The sequence below is a fragment of the Lucilia cuprina genome, chromosome 4, assembly GCF_022045245.1.
Source record: "Lucilia cuprina isolate Lc7/37 chromosome 4, ASM2204524v1, whole genome shotgun sequence".
Classification (NCBI taxonomy): Eukaryota; Metazoa; Arthropoda; class Insecta; order Diptera; family Calliphoridae; genus Lucilia; species Lucilia cuprina.
Window position 1 is genome coordinate 39,176,160 of NC_060952.1, and position 21,834 is coordinate 39,197,993.

General features: G+C 30.7%; 2 protein-coding genes across 2 annotated transcripts; one reads left to right on the forward strand and one right to left on the reverse strand.

Annotated features, from left to right (window-relative positions):
* Window position 1: 1 nt before the first annotated feature.
* Window positions 2-4,070, reverse strand: LOC111690683. Its single transcript, XM_023453216.2, has 3 exons — window positions 3,520-4,070; window positions 457-602; window positions 2-381 (listed from the first exon to the last, which is right to left on the reverse strand). Exons 1-3 carry the CDS (start codon window positions 3,794-3,796, stop codon window positions 154-156), a joined length of 651 nt encoding a protein of 216 aa, XP_023308984.2. The 5' UTR covers window positions 3,797-4,070; the 3' UTR covers window positions 2-153.
* A 9,122-nt stretch (window positions 4,071-13,192) lies between these two features.
* On the forward strand, window positions 13,193-20,112 carry LOC111690671 (endoplasmic reticulum mannosyl-oligosaccharide 1,2-alpha-mannosidase). Its single transcript, XM_023453200.2, has 7 exons — window positions 13,193-13,643; window positions 13,723-14,022; window positions 15,299-15,851; window positions 15,919-16,067; window positions 16,138-16,329; window positions 16,391-16,578; window positions 18,571-20,112. The coding sequence occupies exons 1-7, from the start codon at window positions 13,533-13,535 to the stop codon at window positions 19,217-19,219; spliced, it is 2,142 nt and encodes a 713-aa protein (XP_023308968.2). The 5' UTR covers window positions 13,193-13,532; the 3' UTR covers window positions 19,220-20,112.
* Window positions 20,113-21,834: the final 1,722 nt, after the last annotated feature.

A 21,834-nucleotide genomic window follows, 5' to 3' on the forward strand; every position in this document is an offset into this window, starting at 1 on the left:
TGTATATTTAAATCTTAAATAAAATATTCGTAAAATACAAATATCGTTTATATATACTTAAGTATTAAACAAAATTTAGTTTAAGACAGCAATTTTTTTATATAATCTGAGATCATTTCAGTACAAAATCTGAGTGTGGATCAATTGACCATCTCAAACTATTATTGGTCTTAGAACTAAATTTAAACTACATTGCTTATTGGTACATTGTAAAATGTTGTGTTTGTAAAATTCTATAATATCATTGGGTGTATTGAAATACTTTTCATTAGCTTTCTCCTGGCCAATGGCAAATAGTTCCTGGCCCTTTATTTGTCTTATGAATAGATGAAAGAATTCCTGTTGGGCATAAATGCTAACAATGTATTTGATGGAAATATCCTAGATTATTGTAAATTATTTAATTATTTTTCCTAATTATATTTCACACATAATTAAGTGATTCAAACTTCTTACCGTTTCTTTGTAGGGTCGGACTAAACAAGTACCATCTTCTCTCCCCATTAATATATCTTCGGCTGTTGCTCGATCAATGGTACGATAAAACGGTTCAGTTTCAATTTTTCTCTTTTCAATTTGTAAATAATTGGCATCTATGTCGTCTGTAAAAAAAAGATATTGGTTATATTAATTTTGAACGTAACTTGTTTTGTTTAATCGGCTGTAAGCCAGTCGATTATATCACTTCAGACTATTGGCTACTAATTTCAGTATATATGTATCTGTAATTTGGTTTGATATCATGAGGTTTGGTTCTATTTTTAAACGTAAAACATAAATCCGTAGATTTAAAGAGAATTTCGGAAAGTTATCCAATATGTGAACTTAGGTCTTAATTAATCGATCCTTACTACCACTGAATGCTGAATTTATTATTTATTTATCATATGTCTACATTAATATGAACATCAAGGTGACTTACGGAACAGATCCTTTTATAAGGTATTTGGTAAAATTATGGACTAAGCTGAACAAAATTCTTAAAACAAACCATTTTTATAAAATATTTATTAAATACTTTATTTTGGAGTGATATGCTGATTTTCTGTAAAAAGGTTTGGATTAATAGGGATTAAAGTGAGTGTTTGTTCATTTTCTAAAGAGCACCTAAGTGCCGGTTCACACAGGGAAACTTTTTTTGGAAAACTATTGATTTTTGCGTGTGAGGAGAGAAATATCAGCTATCTCTTTTTCTCACACACAAAATCAAAAGTTTCCCAAAGAAATGTTTTCTGTGGAACCGGCACTAAGATCAATTTAAAATTGTACTATTACACTGACAAAAATTTGTGTTATACATCACATAAGCAAGTAAGAAATTATAGTCGGGCAAGGCCGACTCTATAATTATAAAGTTCATGAGGGTCATATTATAGAATACGATTATATTAAACATAATTATGAACTTAAAAGCCCTATTCGGCTTGTTCAGATGTATGGAGGCTAGGTAAAATAATGGACCGATATTTACCATTTTCAATAGGCTTTGTCTCTGGTACCATAGAAGATCATTTTCCAAATTTCATTTAATTATCATCAAAATTACGATCTGTAGTTTAATTACGGACGAACATAGGTAAATTGTCTCAGAAAAAGAATTTTAAGCCGATTGATATACTTTAAGGTCCTGTGCATTACAAAATCAGAAGAAACCCAATATAAACTCCCACCAGAGTGGTGTAAGGTATAATAAAAAACTTCACAATGACCAAAAACAACTATTGAAATGGATTTTTTTAAATGTTCATGGTTACAGTGGATAATTAACTATATGTTGGCGCGATCACAGTGAAATTTCTCAATGAAAAAGCCATAACATTGCAAACAGAAATTAGGTAAAAAATGGACAATAGAAAGAATAAGAACTGAATGTTAATCGAAATATACATAATTTAAAGATTTCAAAAGATATTGCTTTAATACAATAATTGATCATTAATTGATCAGCAGAAAGAAAGCTCAATATAAATATTAGACTTTAAATGGTCAATACTTGCAGGCACCATTACAAGGCCAACAAAATTTCATAAAAGTCGAAACCCTTAGACCATGTTAGACTATTATAAAGGACTGAGACACGATCAATCTGATTCTAAACACACATTTCTCCATCACATCTGGTTTTTGAGATATCATGTACGGAAATGTGCAAAAACGTTTTTTTGGACACGTTATAATAGCGCCAAGATAAAGTTATAATAAAGGTTTAACATCTGACATATCTTTTTTTTCTTTGAGATATCTCTACACACAGAGAAAAAATATAGTTGTGGTAACCATAATCTAAGAGCAACATATTATGGTTAAATTTAAAACATATTATGATCATTATTAGTATAATAACCTATCATATTATGATTAAATATAGTCCGAATATTTCATCATAATATAGTGATAATGTGCTGTTGTAGTATCAAATTGTAGTTTCAAGCAACCACATTATGGTTTCAGGTAATCATATAATGGCTTCAATAATATGATTATTATTGTTTCAAGTAACCATATTATGGTTACAAGTAGTCACATGTCTTCATGTAACCATATTATGGTTACATATTATACATAATATGGTTAATCTTATGTGCTCGGCGTAAATTGTAATTATTTGTTAATTTTCTTTTAAACAAACACAAAATTTCCAAGCACTGATATTCCCATAAAAAATATATATCCACACTTTCAAGCCAATATAAACACAATATAATTTTTTTTAATTACTAATTTTTTATGTACCGCATTATATTTTTAGATAGTATTTATTTTTCACAATTATTTTAACACTGCATTTGATTAACCATTTATTTAATCCGATCTAGTACGGATAAACCATACAACTGATATAAAAATGGCGGTATTTTACTTATATCTTAAACATATGCATAAGCGTGTAAAATCCTACCATTTAATGATTATTTTATATTTTAAATGATTCTAAAGAATATAATATGTCTACATAATTATCATTATTTATTTGTTGTAAAAATAATTATTTTTCAAAGAATCATTCTCAAATTTATAACTGTCATAAACATATTAATCTATATATAAATATCTATATATATAAAAATATATAAATGTTTTCAGTAACTAAAATATTGATGAAGTTCAATAAAAATAACAATTGTTTGGTTATGACAACAAGTTATTGTTACAAAAAACATAGAATAGTTTTCCTAACCATACCAAACCATGTTTTTTCTCTGCGTGTGGTATCGGTTATATTTTTAAGGCTACATCTATCGAATTGATTGTCATTTGATCAGTTTGATTAGCTAAAACCATGGTAATCTCACGTGAAAGAGATTTAACATGGTCAATGGTGGAAATTTCCCTTTTCGTGCAAGTTATGTTTAAATATAATTATTTTTCTATTTTTCATTTATCACATTATCTCTGTTTATTATATGCAAAATATTAATTATAATTTGAGAACAATTTTTCAGTTCCATATACTCAAATCGTTTTTAAACATGTTCACAATAACGACTTCTCTCTATTCAATCCTATTCTCACTCTTACCCACTATGACATAATCATGTTGAATTCTAGACGTTTGTTGTTGATGAAGTTCATTTGAATTTAAATTCAAACCATTCTCTACCGGATCATATTCACCATCATCTTCAGATAAATTTCTCATTTGTTGATGTTTATAACATTTACAACAACCACAACAACAACAAGAACAGCATATACGCATAGTATCGGAATATGAACAAGTACAGACGAGATTTGAAAAGAATCTGATGAATAAATTATGTAAAACTGTCCAATAAACGCGTATCGACCAACACATTGCGATCGATGATCATTCACTCAACTGTTTGGCGACAACACACTATCGAAACACAAAAAAAAACGCAAAAACTATTTCATAAAATAACTTTGGTTTCGATTAAAATTTTTTTTAGATATTTTTACAAAATAACACAAAAGTATTTGAAAATAATTTTATCATTCAATTTCGTTTAAAAATGTTTATTTATTTTTATTATATTTGTTTTTGGCGTTGTAATTAATAAATTAATCTTAAATGTGAATTTAAAATGTCTGGACATGTCTACGTTGTTTGGTGTCTTAATGAATACTGATAAATAAAACAATAAAAATATTATAATTCCCTGATACATATTAATAATAATGATGATAAACAGTGACTTAATTGCTAAGTACTATAGTAGTCTATTCTCTCATATTGTATTAATTTTTTTTTTATCATGATGCTAATGATCATTAAAATGATATTTAATATTCTGAATTATTTAGTGCAGATACATATTATAAGCCCCTTCTTGTATTTTAGATTTTTTTTTAATTTATATCTTTTGTTTTTGTAATGTAAATAAATATTCATAACATTTAATTGAAAACTAAACATATTGTCACAGTTTCGCGGTTTTTTTAAATATGCAGTCAAGTGGTTGATAACAACAGATTGTTAAGGAATTGAATTTTTAAGATGAACTCATTACTACTAAATTCTTCAAATATTACAAAAACTTGTAAAAAGTCGTTTCTCTAAGATCAGAACAATTACGAATTGAAAATCATTTGATTATATTGTCATCGACTTCTAAATAAATGTTTTGCAGAAATTATATGAAGACTTTGAGGACTGCCAGAATCCAAGTTACACGAAGCGGAAAAACAGTTTCCAAATAGTGGGATGATTTTGTATATAGTTGTAAATTCATATTTTTTTTTACAATCACCCACCTACGAGTGAACCAAATATTTGTCAGGATCAATCCAGATATTTCATCATTTCAATTTGATTTTGGAAATAGTTTCAACAATTAGAAACGCAGACTGATTCAGCCTCAAAAAATTTGTAGATTTTCCAGAACCCACTAAACATAATAACACTATTTCACTCATTTTCTGATAATGAAAACTCTGAAATTTATTAGGTTAGGTTAGATTGATAGGAGGAATACATCAAATCCCAAGAAATACACCTAGACCAGTATCGGGCCTGTTGTGCGCTCCTTATCATGAAAAAAGGGAACAGAAAAAAATAGTTTTCAGTGTTCAGAAACTCAGTTTACTGAACGTAATTCCTAAGAATCTTGATATCAGTGTTAGTCAGGAATGTCATTTCCGGAATAACATCACTTCCTGGGATTGGCAAAGAAGTGCACCAGAGTTTCACTGCCCTCTACACATGCTCTACATTCGTCTGAATCCGCACGTCCAATTTTGCAAATTTGTATTTCGCTCGTAATCCTGTGTGTCCACTTAGAATACTTACCATCATACTAACTTCAGACTTGCTCATTATAAGGAGATTTTTCGTCTTACTGTCATCAGGGTCACCCCATAGGATATTCTAGAACCACCAACCCACTGTTTTATTATTCCAAGAGGCCTTATGGGATTCTCTCACCCATATTATTCGTTCAGCTTTATTGCGTCGAAAGGTTTTGCGTTTGTTAGGTTAACTGCCTCGACGTCCCTTCCCTTTAAAGATATTTCATTCGCCCTTTCGTTGCCGACTACTCCCGAGTGGGCCGGTACCCATATGATGTGATCCTTACCTCTGGGAGTTTATTCAGTTAAGACTTTCTTACAATCCAATACGGTTAGGTTAGATTTAGTTCTATCTTGATATCACCCTAATTGCCTTCTGGATGTCGGTAAATTTATTAAGCACTGTGGGCGCCATGTTTATTCTAATCCAATTTACGCATTCCTTTATTGTTCATACTTCTGCCTGGAAGCTTGTGTTATGATTTGGTAAACGGTGGTATATTTCTGTTTCTGGATCTTCAATATAGAACCCCAGCCTCACTTTGTCCCCCAATTTAGAACCATCCGTGTAACAATGGATTCCTACTGGTATTTGCTCTAATATTCCGCTTGACCAAGACATTAGATCTAGGATCAGCATTTCAAAGTTCCCGACTAATTCTTTTTCTGGTATAGGATCTGGCATGTCCAATGATTGTGTATAACCTTCCAAATTGTCCAGTATACATTGATGACATGTCCTATCAAAGCAGTTAGCCTAAAATATATAGTCGTTTGGCAGTAAGCGACACCTCATATCTTATATATGTTTCAATGGGTGGAATATCTAGCAACTTTTTCAGAGCCTTGATTGAAGTAGCACACATGACACCACTTATACCCAAGAAGCATGAACTCCCTGTAGTAGTTTGATATTGCACTTTTTGTCTAAAGCCGTCCACGAGATTATTAAAGCATAAGCTAGAATTAGTCTAATTACACTTTTATAAAGCCAATTTGTCATAGTAGGACTAAGACTCCATTTCATGCCTACAGAGTTCACACATATCGTCCAGCCTTGTTGATCCTATCCTCAATGTGGTGTCTCCATTTTAATTTCCGGTAGAGGATAACACCTAAGTAATTAACTTTGTCTGTCACTGATATCTTCTTGCCCAGGAAGCAAGGTTCGGTATATGTAAAAATTTTTGTCTTTCTTGTGAAAAGATAGATTTCCGTTTTTGCCGGGTTAACATTGAGGACTTTCGGTTGAGCCCATCTCAATGACTAATTCAGGCCCTCCTCTGCTCTTCTATACAAGTAATTTGGATCTTTTCCTTTATTAAATATGAATCCAAACGAACTGACAAGGATTTTTTCCAGGATTTTTCATCGATCAAAATGGCAGCTAGTTTAAAAGGAGTATGTACTTATGTTACATCAAATCCTAAGAAATACACCTAGGTCTCCATCGTGCGCTACTTTGCCAGTGTTTTCGGTGGGGGAATTGAACTGACAACTTCAGATGTGACGGACAAGAACACTGACTTCTCTTACCGTAGACACTCTAACCATTATAAATGTATAAAGTCTATATTAAATTGATTCGATCTGTGCTTAAGAAATCAGCCCCTTACATATGCAAATCTTGGGGAAAATTCATTAAGTTGTTATTTATATACTTATAAGAGTTGCTCGATTAATGTTTCTCAAGATCTTATTTCTTCATTTGAGTTCCGATTTAAAAAAAATTTCGTATATAGAATCTTCTCATCGAGCACTATAAAAAATGTCGTCGTAGCAGTAAATTATCTCTTATAGTTTAGGAGATATTCGCATTTGAAAATTAAAATTTTAAAATTTTTACCGTCCTTACTTTAGTTTTTTGATAATAGCGGGTCCAAATATTCCCGATTTTCGCCATTTTTTTTTATTCGCTTAACAACAAGTCTATATATCAAGCAGTGAAAGAATTATGTAAAAATCATGACTGAGTTTAAAGTTATAGGCATTTTAATTTAAAAAATTAAAAAAAAGGCGATTTTTTGCCATTTTTTGGGGAAAAAAGTATCTTTTTCTTTTTAAGTTATCTAAAAAGTTTCTAAGAAGATGTATATAGAATTTATACTTTTTGAAAAGCTGACTTTACATAAAATACGATAAATGAAACAAAACCTAAAAATTTTTGATACCGAGGGGACCAGGTCCATCCAAAAAACCCTATTTTTTATAGAAAATTCAATTTTGAGCAAAAATTCTCAAATCGCATAGTCGATATCAAATTATAGTGACCTGTTTTATATGACCCAATATGTTCTTAATCATTTTGTAGCGGGTTTCGATAACCCCTCCCCTGGTATGGATATAATAGGCAAAAAACCAAAAAATCCCATTTTTGGGATTTTTTAAAACTTTTTTGGGAATTCCGGGATTTCTAATAAGAAAATTCGAACTTTTTATTTAATTTTAGATTTTGAGTAAAAAAATCTACCTAACTGTAAAATTTCATCAAAAAATATCCTAAATAAAATTATTGCAATTTGAAAAATTTGTATCTTCGCAAAAACTGAATAAAAAACATTTTTTAATTTTTTTAAAAAAAGTATTCCGCGAATTTTTTAATTTTCAAAAATTATATACAGTTTTGAAAAATAGACAAAATTACCTTTCCATTGATATATAACATACCTACCTAATGTTTTTTAAGTGACAAATTAATTAGGGAAAACTCAACATCTTTTAGAAAATTTACCTAGCACTATTATTTTCATCCATAACGTTAACTCTTAAATTTGTTACATATATTAAAAAATTTTCAGGTATTATTTTTTAAACTGTAATGATTTTTACCCCTATAGGTCACTTTAATAGGTAGCTTATTAAAGTGACCTATTGAGGAAAAATTCATTACATAAGGATACGTTAGACATATTAGGTAGAATATCATAACCCTTTAAAAAATAATTTAATTTAAGTACCTGTAATTAATATATAAGACAGGTTTATATCTGTTTGTAATTATTTGTAATTTTCTAACCATGGCGATCGTACTAAAAAAAAAGATTTGTGCTCCATTTTATTTGAACACTCTTCAGCTCCTTTTCAAGATAAAGTGAACTTCTTATTGAAATATATTGAAACTGCACATAAAAATAAAGTGGATAAAACTGATATATGTAAAATTGAAAATTTTATAAAATCAGTTGATATAAAACTGAAGAGTGTTCGGTATTCCATTGCTAAATTTCGATCGAAATTTTCTGATTGGCTGGATGAATGTGTAGAAGTTGCTATTTGCGTATCAACTGTTGGTGCTCCCTGTAAGCAGTATGAGGATTTGAGCTCAAAATCTAAGAGGAAAAGGTTATCAACTTCACTAGAAACCTTATCTAACGAAGAAGTTTCGGACACTTTTAAAGCAATGTTAAGAAAAGAAAAACAGCCTTTGGATGCCATAAAAATTGCAAATATTCTTCCAACCGCATCACCAAGACGACTGAAAAGAATTGTAAAGAGTATACCCACACCATCATCTGATACAACGTTCACTGAGGAAGAAGCTATTGCGCTTATGTTGCAGCTGGGATTAAGTCGTGATAACTACATAACGTTAAGAAAGGCGCTATCTGAAAAAGGATTGGATGTTTTACCATCATATGACAAAATAAATGAAAAGAAGAAAAGCATTATACCACCTCCTATTGAAATAACTGATCGGAAGGCTGTTATTGGACTCGGCGCCTATAAGGTCCAAATTCAAAACCTAAACTCGACAACACCTCCTCTTTGTGCATACCAAATTTCATTAAAATCGGATTAACCGTTTAGAATTATTTCCCTCTTTTTTTTCTATACCACTGTGCTACGTCTTCAAATGAGGTTATGATATCAAAAATAAGTTAAAATATCAATGTCCTTGAGTAAAGACATAAAAACAGGATTAATATGTAACTACTTGTCCTAATATTGAGCAGTGTTATGCCAATTTAGAACCAGATTGTATTAGCACCGAAAATAATAAAACCCATTTTATTAAGTTTATCAATTTCTAACTTATCCAATAAAAGTCGCACAATTTAATCATAGACCTCGATGCTGAACACTTAAATTATGTTTTAAACAATGAAATTTGTGGGTAAAATCTTGTCACCAAACATGTTTAGTGGACCTCAAAGGAATTATACTCATTTAATACCACAATCATTTAATTCTTTAAAAACTCTGCCTAGAAAGAAAGATTCATCTTATTTACATATATATTTTAACATCATTTGCTATTTATTCTTCTTGCAATATGTTTTCTATACCCCATTATTGTTCGCATTCTAAAATGTATCTAGTATCTACTATATATTAATCTGTAATCTGAATCATGTTATATTTAATTTGTTAAGCGTTGTAAACAACTCCTTCCGGATTATATGTATATGCATATATATATTTTTTCTCAGACTATTTTTCACGTCGCCTTTACCACAGAAACACAACTATGGTGATCATGACTTTTTCACACATGTGTGCATTTACGATGTCTCATTTTCACTGTCATGTAAATTTAGATATAATTCATATTGTTGTTGTTTTTAGTGGTTTCGGTTTTGTTGTCTACTCATATGGAGACTTGTTGGAGCCAATTGTAATTTAATTCATTCATATTATATGTTTAATGATCATCACAGATCATTATTTAAACACATGGCAAACAGGCAGTGTGGCATGTAAGCAAATGACCTTGAGAAAACGTTGATCTTAAGTACAAATATTGTTGTTGTATTTAGTTATGCTTTTGCAATATATATTATAATGCAGAATGATTTATTTATAAGAACGGTTAAATGCGCGGTTAAAATTTTGACATATTATTCAAATTTTCAGCTTTTTTAAAATACATGAAAGTAATGAATGTAGAATTGAATATTTATTAAATAGTAAAAAAGATTAGGTAAATAGGGATTTTGAGCCATTGAAAATTGCAATTCTCGGAAATCATAAGGTGCATTGTAATAGAGAAACCAAACACTAGAAACAACAGAAGGAATATAAGTAAGGAGAATTGAAAACAGGTCAGTTAACAAAGGGTTTTAACCTGGAAATATTGACACCCTAAGAAAATATTGTAAGAGTATTTGTATCTTTCCAGATAGTTAGGATCTCCGATCTACTATCGTCAGAGGATCCTTTTGTATTTACAGCATGCTTGTGCTTCAAACCGGATAGAAACATCTCTTTGTTTAAAGACTAAGGTTGTAACTCTATGACCTGTTATTCCATAAGGCAAGTTTTCATAATTAATTTGTCTTATTGCATGCAGATATTGTATAAGATTATTTGACTATCGTAGACTTATAGAGTTTTATACCCCGTTCACATAATGCAATTATTCGTAATTCACTCCATTATTCCGTCATTCAACCCCCAATTACTGAATTATTTTTCGCCATACAAAATTTTTGCTGCCAATTACACAAGCTGTACGTAATTCAGTTTGAATCATCTTAAGAATTACGGACGAATAACTGTCACATCTAATTATACCCTACACCACTATAGTGGGGAGGGTATTATGCGTTTGTGCTGAAGTTTGTAACACCCAAAAATATTGGTCCACCTTAAAGTAAACCAATCGCCTCAGAATCACTTTCTCGATTTAGCTATGTCCGTCCGTCTGTCTGTCTGTGTGTCCATGTATACTTTGTGCGCTCGCTACAGGTAGTAATTTTCAAGATAATTGGACGAAATTTGGCACATACTATTTTTTTGGTTCAAGGACGATTGAAAATGGTTGAAATCGGTCCATTATTTCTCCTAGCCCCCATACAACCGTACCCCCCGAATCGGGCCTTTAGGCTCATAAGTACGTTAAATGTTTTATAATGTCAATGAAAATCAGCAAAAATTAGTTTTATAGAACAGTAAATGACAATACCAATTTTTATTGTGATCGGGCCTCATTTGACCCTAGCCCCCATACAGACTCCCCTTCAGAAAATGGCTTGATGGTCAAAATTAACTTATAATTACTTATAAAACGATTAAAATCTACATAAATGACTTTGTAGTAAACGTAAATTCATCTACCAAAATTTATAATGATAGGCCCATATTTACCCCTTCTCCCCTATTAGCCCTCTTGTAGAAAATCACTCTTTTTTGTCAACAATAAGTAAAAATATTCCACAATAAAACAAATTTTAACATACTGACTGGTGTAGGGTATCATATGGTCGGCAATGTCCGACTATAAATTCATATTTGTTTTTATCGAGTATTTATCGAAATAAGCTGTTTGTTTTCTTTGGTTGAGACAAAACAAGTAATATTTCTATATTCGGCTGTGCCGAATCTTATATACCCTTCACCAAGTATGTTTTAAAAAACAGTTTTTATTCATTTTGTATCTCTGCACACATGTCACACATAACATACACACAAACAAATATAAACTGTAACAGAAAGAAATATTAACCGTTGTACTGTAACACCACCGTCAAACTGTGTTACCACCCTCAAGCAAATATGAGCTGTATTACCAACATATTACTGCTTTATCTCCTTGTTCTTGTTATACCCTTCACCATCGTGAGAACAGAACAGCATCCAAACATACAAAAAATACACAGCTGAATAAAACCAAATACATCTCCACACGCACATATACATCTTTATCCAATTCACAGTGTTGTTGGTGCTTTTTTAACAAAGCATGAAAAAATGTGGCTTTTTTGATGAAATTTTCAAAGGTTGTCTCGGATTTTTGCTCATATCTCCGTTATTTATAGACCGATTTTGCTGATTTTAGTTAGTATTAATTTACATGAAGACTTTTAAGACGTCTGTTTTTTTCCAATTCTCTTTTGAGAATCTTCAAAAAAATCATGAACATTTATACGGTGATTTTTTACATGCAACTATGCATGTCTTTTTTTGATGTTTAATTGTATAATCCTTTTTAATTACTTATTCGTAGTAAAAATAAAATGAAATTTTTAACATAAAAACCATTTAATTTGATTAAAAAAAATTAATTACACGCTATAGTATTTTTTTAATGCAAATTTTAATGTTTTCATGTAAAAAAAGACATAATTATTTATTTTACATGAGCATAAACAGTACGAATCAGTTTAAAGAGGAATGACAAAAACAATCATGAAAATCCCAAATCATGTTTGTTTTCTTACCTTCCCCGCTCACCACCAATCACCGACAAACATGAAAACAGACGTCTGGGCAAACATGAAAAAAATCATCGTGTAAATTGGGTGTTAGTTAGTTAGTTTGAAAGGAGGATGTATACACATCAAATCCGAAGAAATACTCCTAGGCCTCTATCGGGCCTGGTGTGCACTCCTTAACCAGTGCCACGGCTGGGAATCGAACCCACCACCTCCGGTCTACCAGACTTGATCACTAACCACTAACCTACCGGAGGCCATTTTGCTGATTTTAACTAATTGAATTATTGAAGATTCGGATCTCGCCGATATCTGGGGACCTCTAAAAACTGATTTCAACAGACAGACGGACATGGCTTAATCGACCCCGCTATCTATAAGGATCCAGAATATATATACTTTATAGGATCGGTAAATTATATTATAGAAATTACAAACCTTCTCACGAAGGTGAAGGGTATAAAAAATATACAAAATATCCAAATAAATAGAAAATGTATAACATAATTTGTTAAAATAATGTAACAAACATATTTTTGTATCATTCACAAGCACTAATTTTACAATAAAATTACAAAATAATGAATGAAGAAAAAACATGACGATGAACAATAAAAACGAATTACGAATGTGTCATAGAAATGGATTAATGAAAAGTTATTAAAACCGTTAAAAAATATTTAAAAAATCCTAAAAACTTAGCCGCCTAACTGTCGTATTCAAGACGTCGTCAAAAAATGTTAAGTGTCAGCCAACGCCGTCGTTAATTATCATCGACGCAGGTCTTTGCAACGGGATTCTGTAAAAAATTTGTGGCACCAGCGGTGCAAAATTTTATATAAAGTTTAATTTTATTTATTAAAAAAATACAATAAATTATTAAATATAGCGAAATACTATTTAATAAGTGTTAAATTAATATTGAAAAGTTATAAAAGAATTTTAGCATATCTGTGAAAGACGTAAAAAACAAAATCATTGCTTGAATGAATCCCAAATGAGGAAAAAATGATTTTCATTAACTTTTCAATGAGAATATTCAATATCGATTAAATATTTCAATATCTATATTAGAGTCTGGCAAATTACTAAAGTGTTTTTTCCATCAAATATAAAACAACACACAAAATGCTGGAAAAATCAGATCATGTAGCACTTACTCTTACGACCGGTGGTGGTACTGAAGAGTCACCAATTGGTAATACAAATCTGCCCAGTTCACGTAAAAGTTTAAGACGTGTAAGTGTTTCATTCGTATTTCAATAATGCAAAACATACAATTAAAAAGCAAAACATTTTGTTTATGTTTTTGTTTTAGTACTGGAATCAACTACCTCGCTGTCAACGTAATCTTATTATTTTAGGCATATCTGCCATGTGTATTACTTTACTTTTCCTACTGCCGTCCGATCAATTGGATCTCAACAGTAAACAATCATTAACCGGCGGAGTTTTACCCTATCAGGATACCAAGGATAAACTATCCCTTGGCGCTTTAATGCGCAACAATTACTCTAATGAAGGTCAAGTGGCTCCTGCATCAGCAGCTGATGGTGATAATGATAATAAAAAATTGTATCGTTATGCAGATACAGATAATGCTCAAAATATACAAGAGGTAAGTGGTTGTGAAGTTAATTTTTAATATGTTTGTTTAATGATAACTTAAGTAGGAAAACGATATTAATTGATTTTTACACCTTTTTTATATATTGATAAGGAACTAAGGTGGGAAAACGATATTAATTGATTTTCACGCCTTTTTTATGACCTACCCCAAAATTGTATTAGGAATGGTATTATGCGTTTTTGTGCTATAGATGTAACAGTCTAGGAAATTGCCCTATTTCCTATTATGATAGTTCTATTCTTTCGCTGAGTTTATAACCTTTGATCGATAGGAAAACCGGGTCGTTCCGCACGGAAAAATGAATTGTTGTTGTTGTAACAGATTGGCTGTAACTGGATGTTCTTCCCTGAAAATATTCATTAAAATTATGTAATTATTATTGGTGTCATGAGATGTTATTGGGACTTGGAGAAATTGTGCCGCTTTAGTCGGTCTTAGCCATAGGTCTATGAGAGTTAAGTTTGTGGGCCTGTGGGGAAAATTAAATAGGTGCACTGTGTCATGAGGGCTTTGGAGACAGGCAGGGCATCGGTTATGGGTACCTGGAACCATTCGTTCTTGTTCCTGAATTAACGTATAAACTGGTGTCATATGGTCATGTCATTCGAATTTTCTTATTTTTTCCTCATCAAATTTTGCTTATTTTATATATACAACCATGGGAGTTTTTAATTGTATTTGCATATTCTTAAAGAATTTTCTATCTATCTTTCACTTTTCAAAATTGCCTATTATGACCATACATGTATTTATTCATAATTATCTGTTGCAGTAGGTCAGTATTTCTTTTAACATACTCGTTGTTATATTTATCATGTTCTATAACAAGATTACAGAACATTGAATTGAATCGCTTGCGATAATAATAGTATGTAAACAAACAAAACTTTTGTGAAATGCTACTTTATCGACCACAATGAATGAAAACCAATATTCTAAATATATCATTTGAAAACCGTACAAATTTATATTTATTCATAGGTTTTTACCAACTTATTGATAACAAAATATATACGTGGTATAGGTCAGTGTATATATTAATAACGCCAGGTACTTTAGTCATTAAAAAAATGGGGCAACGAACTAATAATTTTAAGATTATAAATATTTAATTGTTGTCACACTTTGATTTTGTTGCTTGAGGAATGAGTTATATCAAAAGAATGATAAGCGGGCAAATTATTAAGTTTAAAAATTATAGTTTTATTTTTATGATTTTAACCCCTTAAAATACCTAAAAGTATAAAATTGTTCTTATTTTCAGCTAAATGCAGCTCAACAAAAACGTGAACTCCCTCAAGCCGATCAACAACAAGTCGAAGATACTGTAAATTTACCCCAAACACAAAGAAATCAAAATCAATTAGCTCAATCACAAATAAGTGCTCAAAATTTCGATGAACCCATTGGCAAAGTAAAAATAGAAAATATTATAAATAATGATTTGAGTGGTAATACGCTGGAAGTTAAAACCAGCAATGTACATTCAAACAATGTCGAAGATGATCGTCAAACAATAGAATCATCCATACAGGATCCCCTCACTTTGCCCGGTACAAATGGTGTAACAATTGAAGAATTTTTAGGACGTATTGATCTTAAACATTTACCCAAAAAACAACATTTTCATGGAGCACGTAATGAAAAGCAAGAGGCAGTGGTAAATGCTTTCAAGCACTCATGGAGTGGTTATAAAAAGTACGCCTGGGGTCATGATAATTTAAAACCCATATCGGAATCTTCACATGATTGGTTTGGTTTGGGTTTAACACTAATAGATTCTTTAGATACGATGTACATAATGGGACTAGAAGATGGTGAGTTTTAAAATGTTAAAGAGTTTTTTTTATAGAATTAATTGATTGATTTTTTTTAATATATTAGAATTTACTGAGGCCCGCAATTGGGTTAGTGAAAATTTAAATTTTGATGTTAATCGTGATGTGAATTTATTCGAAGTTACCATACGTGTTTTGGGTGGCTTATTATCCGCCTATCATTTAAGTGCCGATAAGGTTTTTCTACAAAAATCGGTTTGTTTTTTATATTTTTTTTATTTTTAGCAAAGCTTTTGCTTAGTTTCAGTTTTATTGCTTTTTTTAGATTGAACTAGGTAATCGCTTGTTGCCTTGCTTTCTTTCGCCCTCCGGTATTCCTTATTCTGATGTTAATTTAGCTGCTTTATCTGCTCATGCACCCAAATGGTCACCCGATAGCTCAACTAGTGAAGTTACCACAATACAATTGGAGTTTAGAGATTTAAGTAGAATTACTAATGTTACTTTATATGAAAGTGTAAGTATAGAACTAATGATATTGTTAACTTTTATTAAAAGTTATATATTTATTTTTATAGGTTGCTCATCGTGTTAATGAAAAAGTTCATGCTTTGGAAAAGAATAATGGTCTAGTGCCAATTTTTATCAATGCCAATACCGGCACTTTTAGAAATTATGCCACAGTTTCTTTGGGTGCCAGAGGAGACTCCTACTATGAGTATTTAATAAAACAATGGATACAGACGGGTCATAAGGAAAACGATTTGTAAGTTTTTGTTTGAAAATATTTTTAGTTATTATTTTACTTTATTAAGGTTATGAAAACTTAAAAATTTGAATTTGAAATTCGTAGTTTTTGGAATAATTAGCAAACCGTTTATGGAGTTGAATTTGAATTCATTGTTAAAAGAGATTTCCTTTCGGTAGATAAGGCTACAGCCAGACTGATAACATGTTAAGAAGGGCGGTTTTATTAACAAGTAGTTTTTTTTTTAATTTACGATGAACTTAAATATCCACAATACTGTATAATCACCTTTTTGGAATCTGAGATTTCTGAATCAGAGCAATTCTAACAACTTTTTAGATATTTCTCTTTAGTTGTTGAAGAAATTCTGAGGACAGATTCAGATTGTTTTGAGAACTTCATTTTATTTTCTATCGAACTTTTTCAAATTTGTTCGGTCTATGTAATTAGATTCCTTTCTAGACAGAAGTTAATAGAGACTACCAGTATTTCAACGGTTAAAAATTTTGAAATATATAGCAGAATCTGAAAATAGAAGAAACAAACTAGGGTTCTATAAATCGACTTTCGAATAATAGACTTTTTGTCGAAAAAGGACGAAAAATCGAAGTCGACTATTTTGTTCCGAAAAAGTCGATAACTGGACTATCGTCTGTGAAAAAGTCCAAAAGTCGGAAAAAGCCGAAAATAGTCAAAAAGTCAAAAATAGCCAAAAATCGGAAAAAGTCAAAAATAGAAAAAGAGTCGAGAATAGTCGGAAAATGTCAAAAATAGCCAAAAATCGGAAAAATTCAAAAATAGTCAAAAAGTCAAAAATAGTCGGAAAGTCGAAAATAGTCGGAGAGTCGAAAATAGTCGAAAATAGTCGAAAAGTCGAAAAAATCGAAAAAAGACAAAAATAGTCAAACAGTCGAAAATAGTTGAAAACAAAAAAAAAGCGAAAATCGTCGACAAGTCTGAAATAGTCGAAAAAATTCGAAAATAGTCAAATAGTCTAAAAAAGTCGTAAATAGTCGGTAATTCGAAAATAGTCGAAAAGTCGAAAAAAGATAAAAATAGTCAAACTGTCGAAAATAATTGAAAATCGAAAAAATACGAAAATCTTCGACAAGTCTGAAATAGTGGAAAAAAGGTCGAAAATAGTCAATAAGTCGGAAAGTCAAAAAATATTGAAAAAGGACAAAAATAGTCAAACAGTCGAAAATAGTTGAAAATCGAAAATCGCCGACAAGTCTGAAATAGTCGAAAAGAGTCGAAAATAGTCAAAAAGTCGAAAATAGTCGAAAAGTCGAAAAAAGGCAAAACAGTCGAAAATAGTTAAAAATCAAAAAAAGTCGGAAATCGTCGAAGATAGTCGGAAAGTCGAAAAAAGACAAAAATAGTCAAACAGTCGAAAATCTTCGACAAGTCTGAAATAGTCGAAAAAAGTCGAAAATAGTCGGAAACAGTCGAAAATAGTCGGAAAAAGTAAAAAATAGTCGAAAAGTCGAAAATAGTCGAAAAAAGTCAAAAAATTTCAAAATTAGTCAAAAAAGTCGATAAGTCGGAAAAAGTAGACTATTTACAAAATACTAAGAGTCGAAAAGTCGACTTTTAACTAACTGAAAAAAGTCGAAAAATCGAGTTTGCATAAAATGCAAAAAGTTGAAAAGTCGTCTTTTAACTAAAAGCAAAAAGTAGATAAGTCGACTTTTACCTAAATGAAAAAAGTCGAAAAAACAAACTTGAGTTATAGATTACATAGTACAAAAAATCGGACTACGTTTTTATCTTACACAGGAAATGTACATTAAGTTTTGCAAAATATAAATTTTATTAACAGAAGGTGATTTCAGAATGTTAGGGAAAGAGAATAGGTCACACCTTCAGGCATATTAATAAATTATTCGTAATAATTTATAACAGTTTAACAGATTTTCATACCTTTTTTAAAAGATTAAAAATAAAAACCTAAGATTTCATCACATACATACCTTAAAACAACTCAAAACTTTAAAAACCCTTTAACAGCTTAGTAACGGACTATATACGCGCCATCGATGGTGTCTTTTCTCAACTACTACGACGAACTCCCAAAGAAAATCACGTCTATATAGGTGAACTTATCAATGGTAAAGAGTTTAAACCTAAAATGGATCACTTAACCTGTTATCTACCCGGAACATTGCTATTGGGCCATCACTACGGCATGCCAGATTCTCATTTGTTATTGGCCCGTGATCTATTGGAAACCTGCTATCAAACCTACATGAAACAACCAACACAACTAGCACCAGAAATCTCATATTTTGCCGTAGGCGAACATGAAGAATTGGATATTTATGTTAAGCCCAATGATGCTCACAATCTATTGAGACCGGAATTTGTAGAAAGTCTTTACTATTTTTATGCTTTGACCGGCAATCGTACCTATCAAGAAATGGGTTGGAATATTTTTCAGGCTTTTGAAAAATATACCAAAGTTTCACATGGCTACAGTTCGATTGGTAATGTTAAGAATATTTTCAATACCAGACTGCGTGATATGATGGAAAGTTTTTGGTTGGGTGAAACCCTTAAATATTTTTATTTACTTTTTAGTGATAGTCCCAAAGAAATTGATTTAGAACAATGGATATTCAATACGGAAGCACATCCTTTACCTATAAGAAAAAACTAAATGTACACACACTATTTAAATACATACATACACAAAAAAAAAGAGTCTGAATTTCAAACGAAACAAAACAAAGCAAACTAAAATTTTCGATATGTTATTGTAAATATGCGTCTAAGGATTTAAGTTATTTTCATTATAATTTTCAATTATAAAGTATTTTTTGTGTGTAAGTGTTGTGTCTGTGTACAAAAGTGCTGTGCATAAGAAAGAAAAAAAAAAACAAAATTTTATTTCTTATATTAATTATAATAATTTATTAACAAAAACACATTAAACAAATTGCAACGAAACGTACGTAAAATAAATTTTAAAAAAATTTAAGATTTTTAAAAACATCTAAAAATTTCATTAACTTTTGAAAACATAATTTATTTATAAGGCTTTATTTTACGTTTCGTTGCTCTAACAATTGTAATTATAGTAGAAAATAGTGTCTGTAGTTGTGTATTTTTTTAGTATAAACTTTAAACAACAAGCAAGTGTTAAAGCCAAATAGCTAATGATATCATAAAATCTCACCAATAATGATATTTTTTCCTCTCTCTCTCTAAACTTAATATATAATTATAGTAAATATACCAATATATTATTATAAAAAAAAAACAAAACAAATACGAAAACATTACTAAATTAGTTAATATTACATATTATGAATTTTAAGCAATATTTTTATTCAAACTTATTTAAAAATATATTTTATTTTAATTATTATTATTTTATTTAAATAATTTATGGATATTGCAAGAATATCTAAGTCTATATGCATTTAATGTATTTTTGTTTAAATATTTTTTTGTTCTTTTCAAATTACAACAAAAATTTTTAATTGAAATATTTAATTGATTTTTCTTTAGTTTAAAACAAAGTTTAAATATTAAATAATACGTCCAGTGCAATATTGATTTTTATTTGTTTAAATGGTTATACCTTAGCGGTATATTTTGAAATTTACATTATGTCTGTTACAAATTATCACAAATAGGTTTTGTATTACAATATAAATTTCAAAACGATTACTAAAGTTAACAATGGTTTACTACACACTTTTTTCCATATAAAAACAGGTTTTAACAACCATTGTTAACTTAATAATCGTTTTTGCATAAGGCAGTGGTTCTCTTATTTTGGGATGAGTCAAATAATCAGTTCAGTAGTGGACGATTAATGAACTATATCAGCATTGCAAAGTTTTACTTAATAACTCGTTTCGAAAATAAAATATAGAATTGTTGTGCAAAGTGTTTTGAAATCGTGTTACACAGCAGCCATGAGAGGTAAGGTTCTATAAATCGACTTTCGAATAATCGAACAATCGAAAAATAGTCGAAGTCGACTATTTTGTTCCAAAAAAGTCGATAACTCGACTATCGTCTATAAAAAACTTCGAAAAGTCGACTTTGTAAATAAAAGTCGTAAAAAGCCAAAAAAAAAATCGTAATAGTCGAAAAAGTCGAAAACTCGGAAATAGTAAAAAAAAGTAAAAAAATAATCGAAAAATGTCGAAAAGTCGGAAATAGTAGAAAAAAGTTAAAAATTTCTACTGAGAGGATCCTGAAACAGTCGAACGCACTGTGTGTAACTGTCCAAGTCTAAATAGTATTAGATTAAAATTACTGGTCGATTAATAAACTATATCGACATTCCAAGTCGTTCCCACGACAATTGGATCTCCGCTCCGGAACGACCCGATTCTCAATCGGCCAAAGATTTTCAACTCAGCAACAGCTGTATCAACGGGAAGATTTTTCCCCAGGGAAGAATAAACGGTAACTTCCAAAGATGCGAAAACGAATTAGAATTTACTCCATGGATGCACTAAAAAAGACCTGAAGAAGTTATGATTTTAACTTAGTCTTGTCATAGGAGAGATGTCCTTTTTATTTAATTCCAAATTCATTACATCTAAAGTCATTCTCAGGTAGTAATTTGTATGTCTTTTTTTGGAAGAAGGTAAAAAAATCACTTAGTGCTAATTTTGAAGTGGTGATAAACGTTATTCTATTAGATGTTCTTCGTTTTATTTTTGCTGGGTGAATGCGGAAAAGTGTTTTTTTTGGGTTTTAATTAGGATGGCGGTGCATTAAGCAATAATATTGCCAGGTTATCCCACTTTTGTCCAGAGAAAACCTCACCAAACGACCTTTACCTTCATAGGAAGTCGGAGCATCCGGACTTAATTTCATCAAAAGTATTATTGGTCTCCACCAGAAATAAGTTTCAGAGTTTTAATGGAATCCACCAGTATATATTTGAGTTTAAATGGTCTCCACCAGGTTATATCGTGAGAATTTTATGGTCTCCACCAGTTAAAAACATAACCTTACTCTGAGGTAAAACGAAAGCACGCGTTTAATGAAGACAATGCATAACTTGGAACAGTTATACGAAGTAGTGCATTAAATTAGAGCGCGGTGAGAAGAAATTCTGTCGAAAGCCCAGCAACAAGCACAAGCCTGACCGTCCTTAAGAAATAAAAACGATGACGCGAGAGTTGTTCCCCAACTCAGACCTGAATTACAATTGGGGTGATTATTTAACAAATTTTTGTACATAACTGTATTTGGTGCATTGGTAAGTGGCTGAATTAGATCGGAAGAGACTGTCGTTTCAGCAAT

What these genes read in the sequence shown, in the direction of transcription:
- LOC111690683 (XM_023453216.2), bottom strand. Translation starts at nt 3,796, where the DNA reads ATGTGTTGGTCGATACGCGTTTATTGGACAGTTTTACATAATTTATTC. An exon ending in ACATGATTATGTCATAGTGG is followed by an intron (nt 603 to 3,519) that starts GTAAGAGTGAGA and finishes TTTTTTTTACAG; the next exon opens with ACGACATAGATGCCAATTAT. An exon ending in TCCGACCCTACAAAGAAACG is followed by an intron (nt 382 to 456) that starts GTAAGAAGTTTG and finishes ACAATAATCTAG; the next exon opens with GATATTTCCATCAAATACAT.
- LOC111690671 (XM_023453200.2), top strand. Translation starts at nt 13,533, where the DNA reads ATGCTGGAAAAATCAGATCATGTAGCACTTACTCTTACGACCGGTGGT. An exon ending in AGGTTTTTCTACAAAAATCG is followed by an intron (nt 16,068 to 16,137) that starts GTTTGTTTTTTA and finishes TGCTTTTTTTAG; the next exon opens with ATTGAACTAGGTAATCGCTT. An exon ending in ATGTTACTTTATATGAAAGT is followed by an intron (nt 16,330 to 16,390) that starts GTAAGTATAGAA and finishes TTATTTTTATAG; the next exon opens with GTTGCTCATCGTGTTAATGA.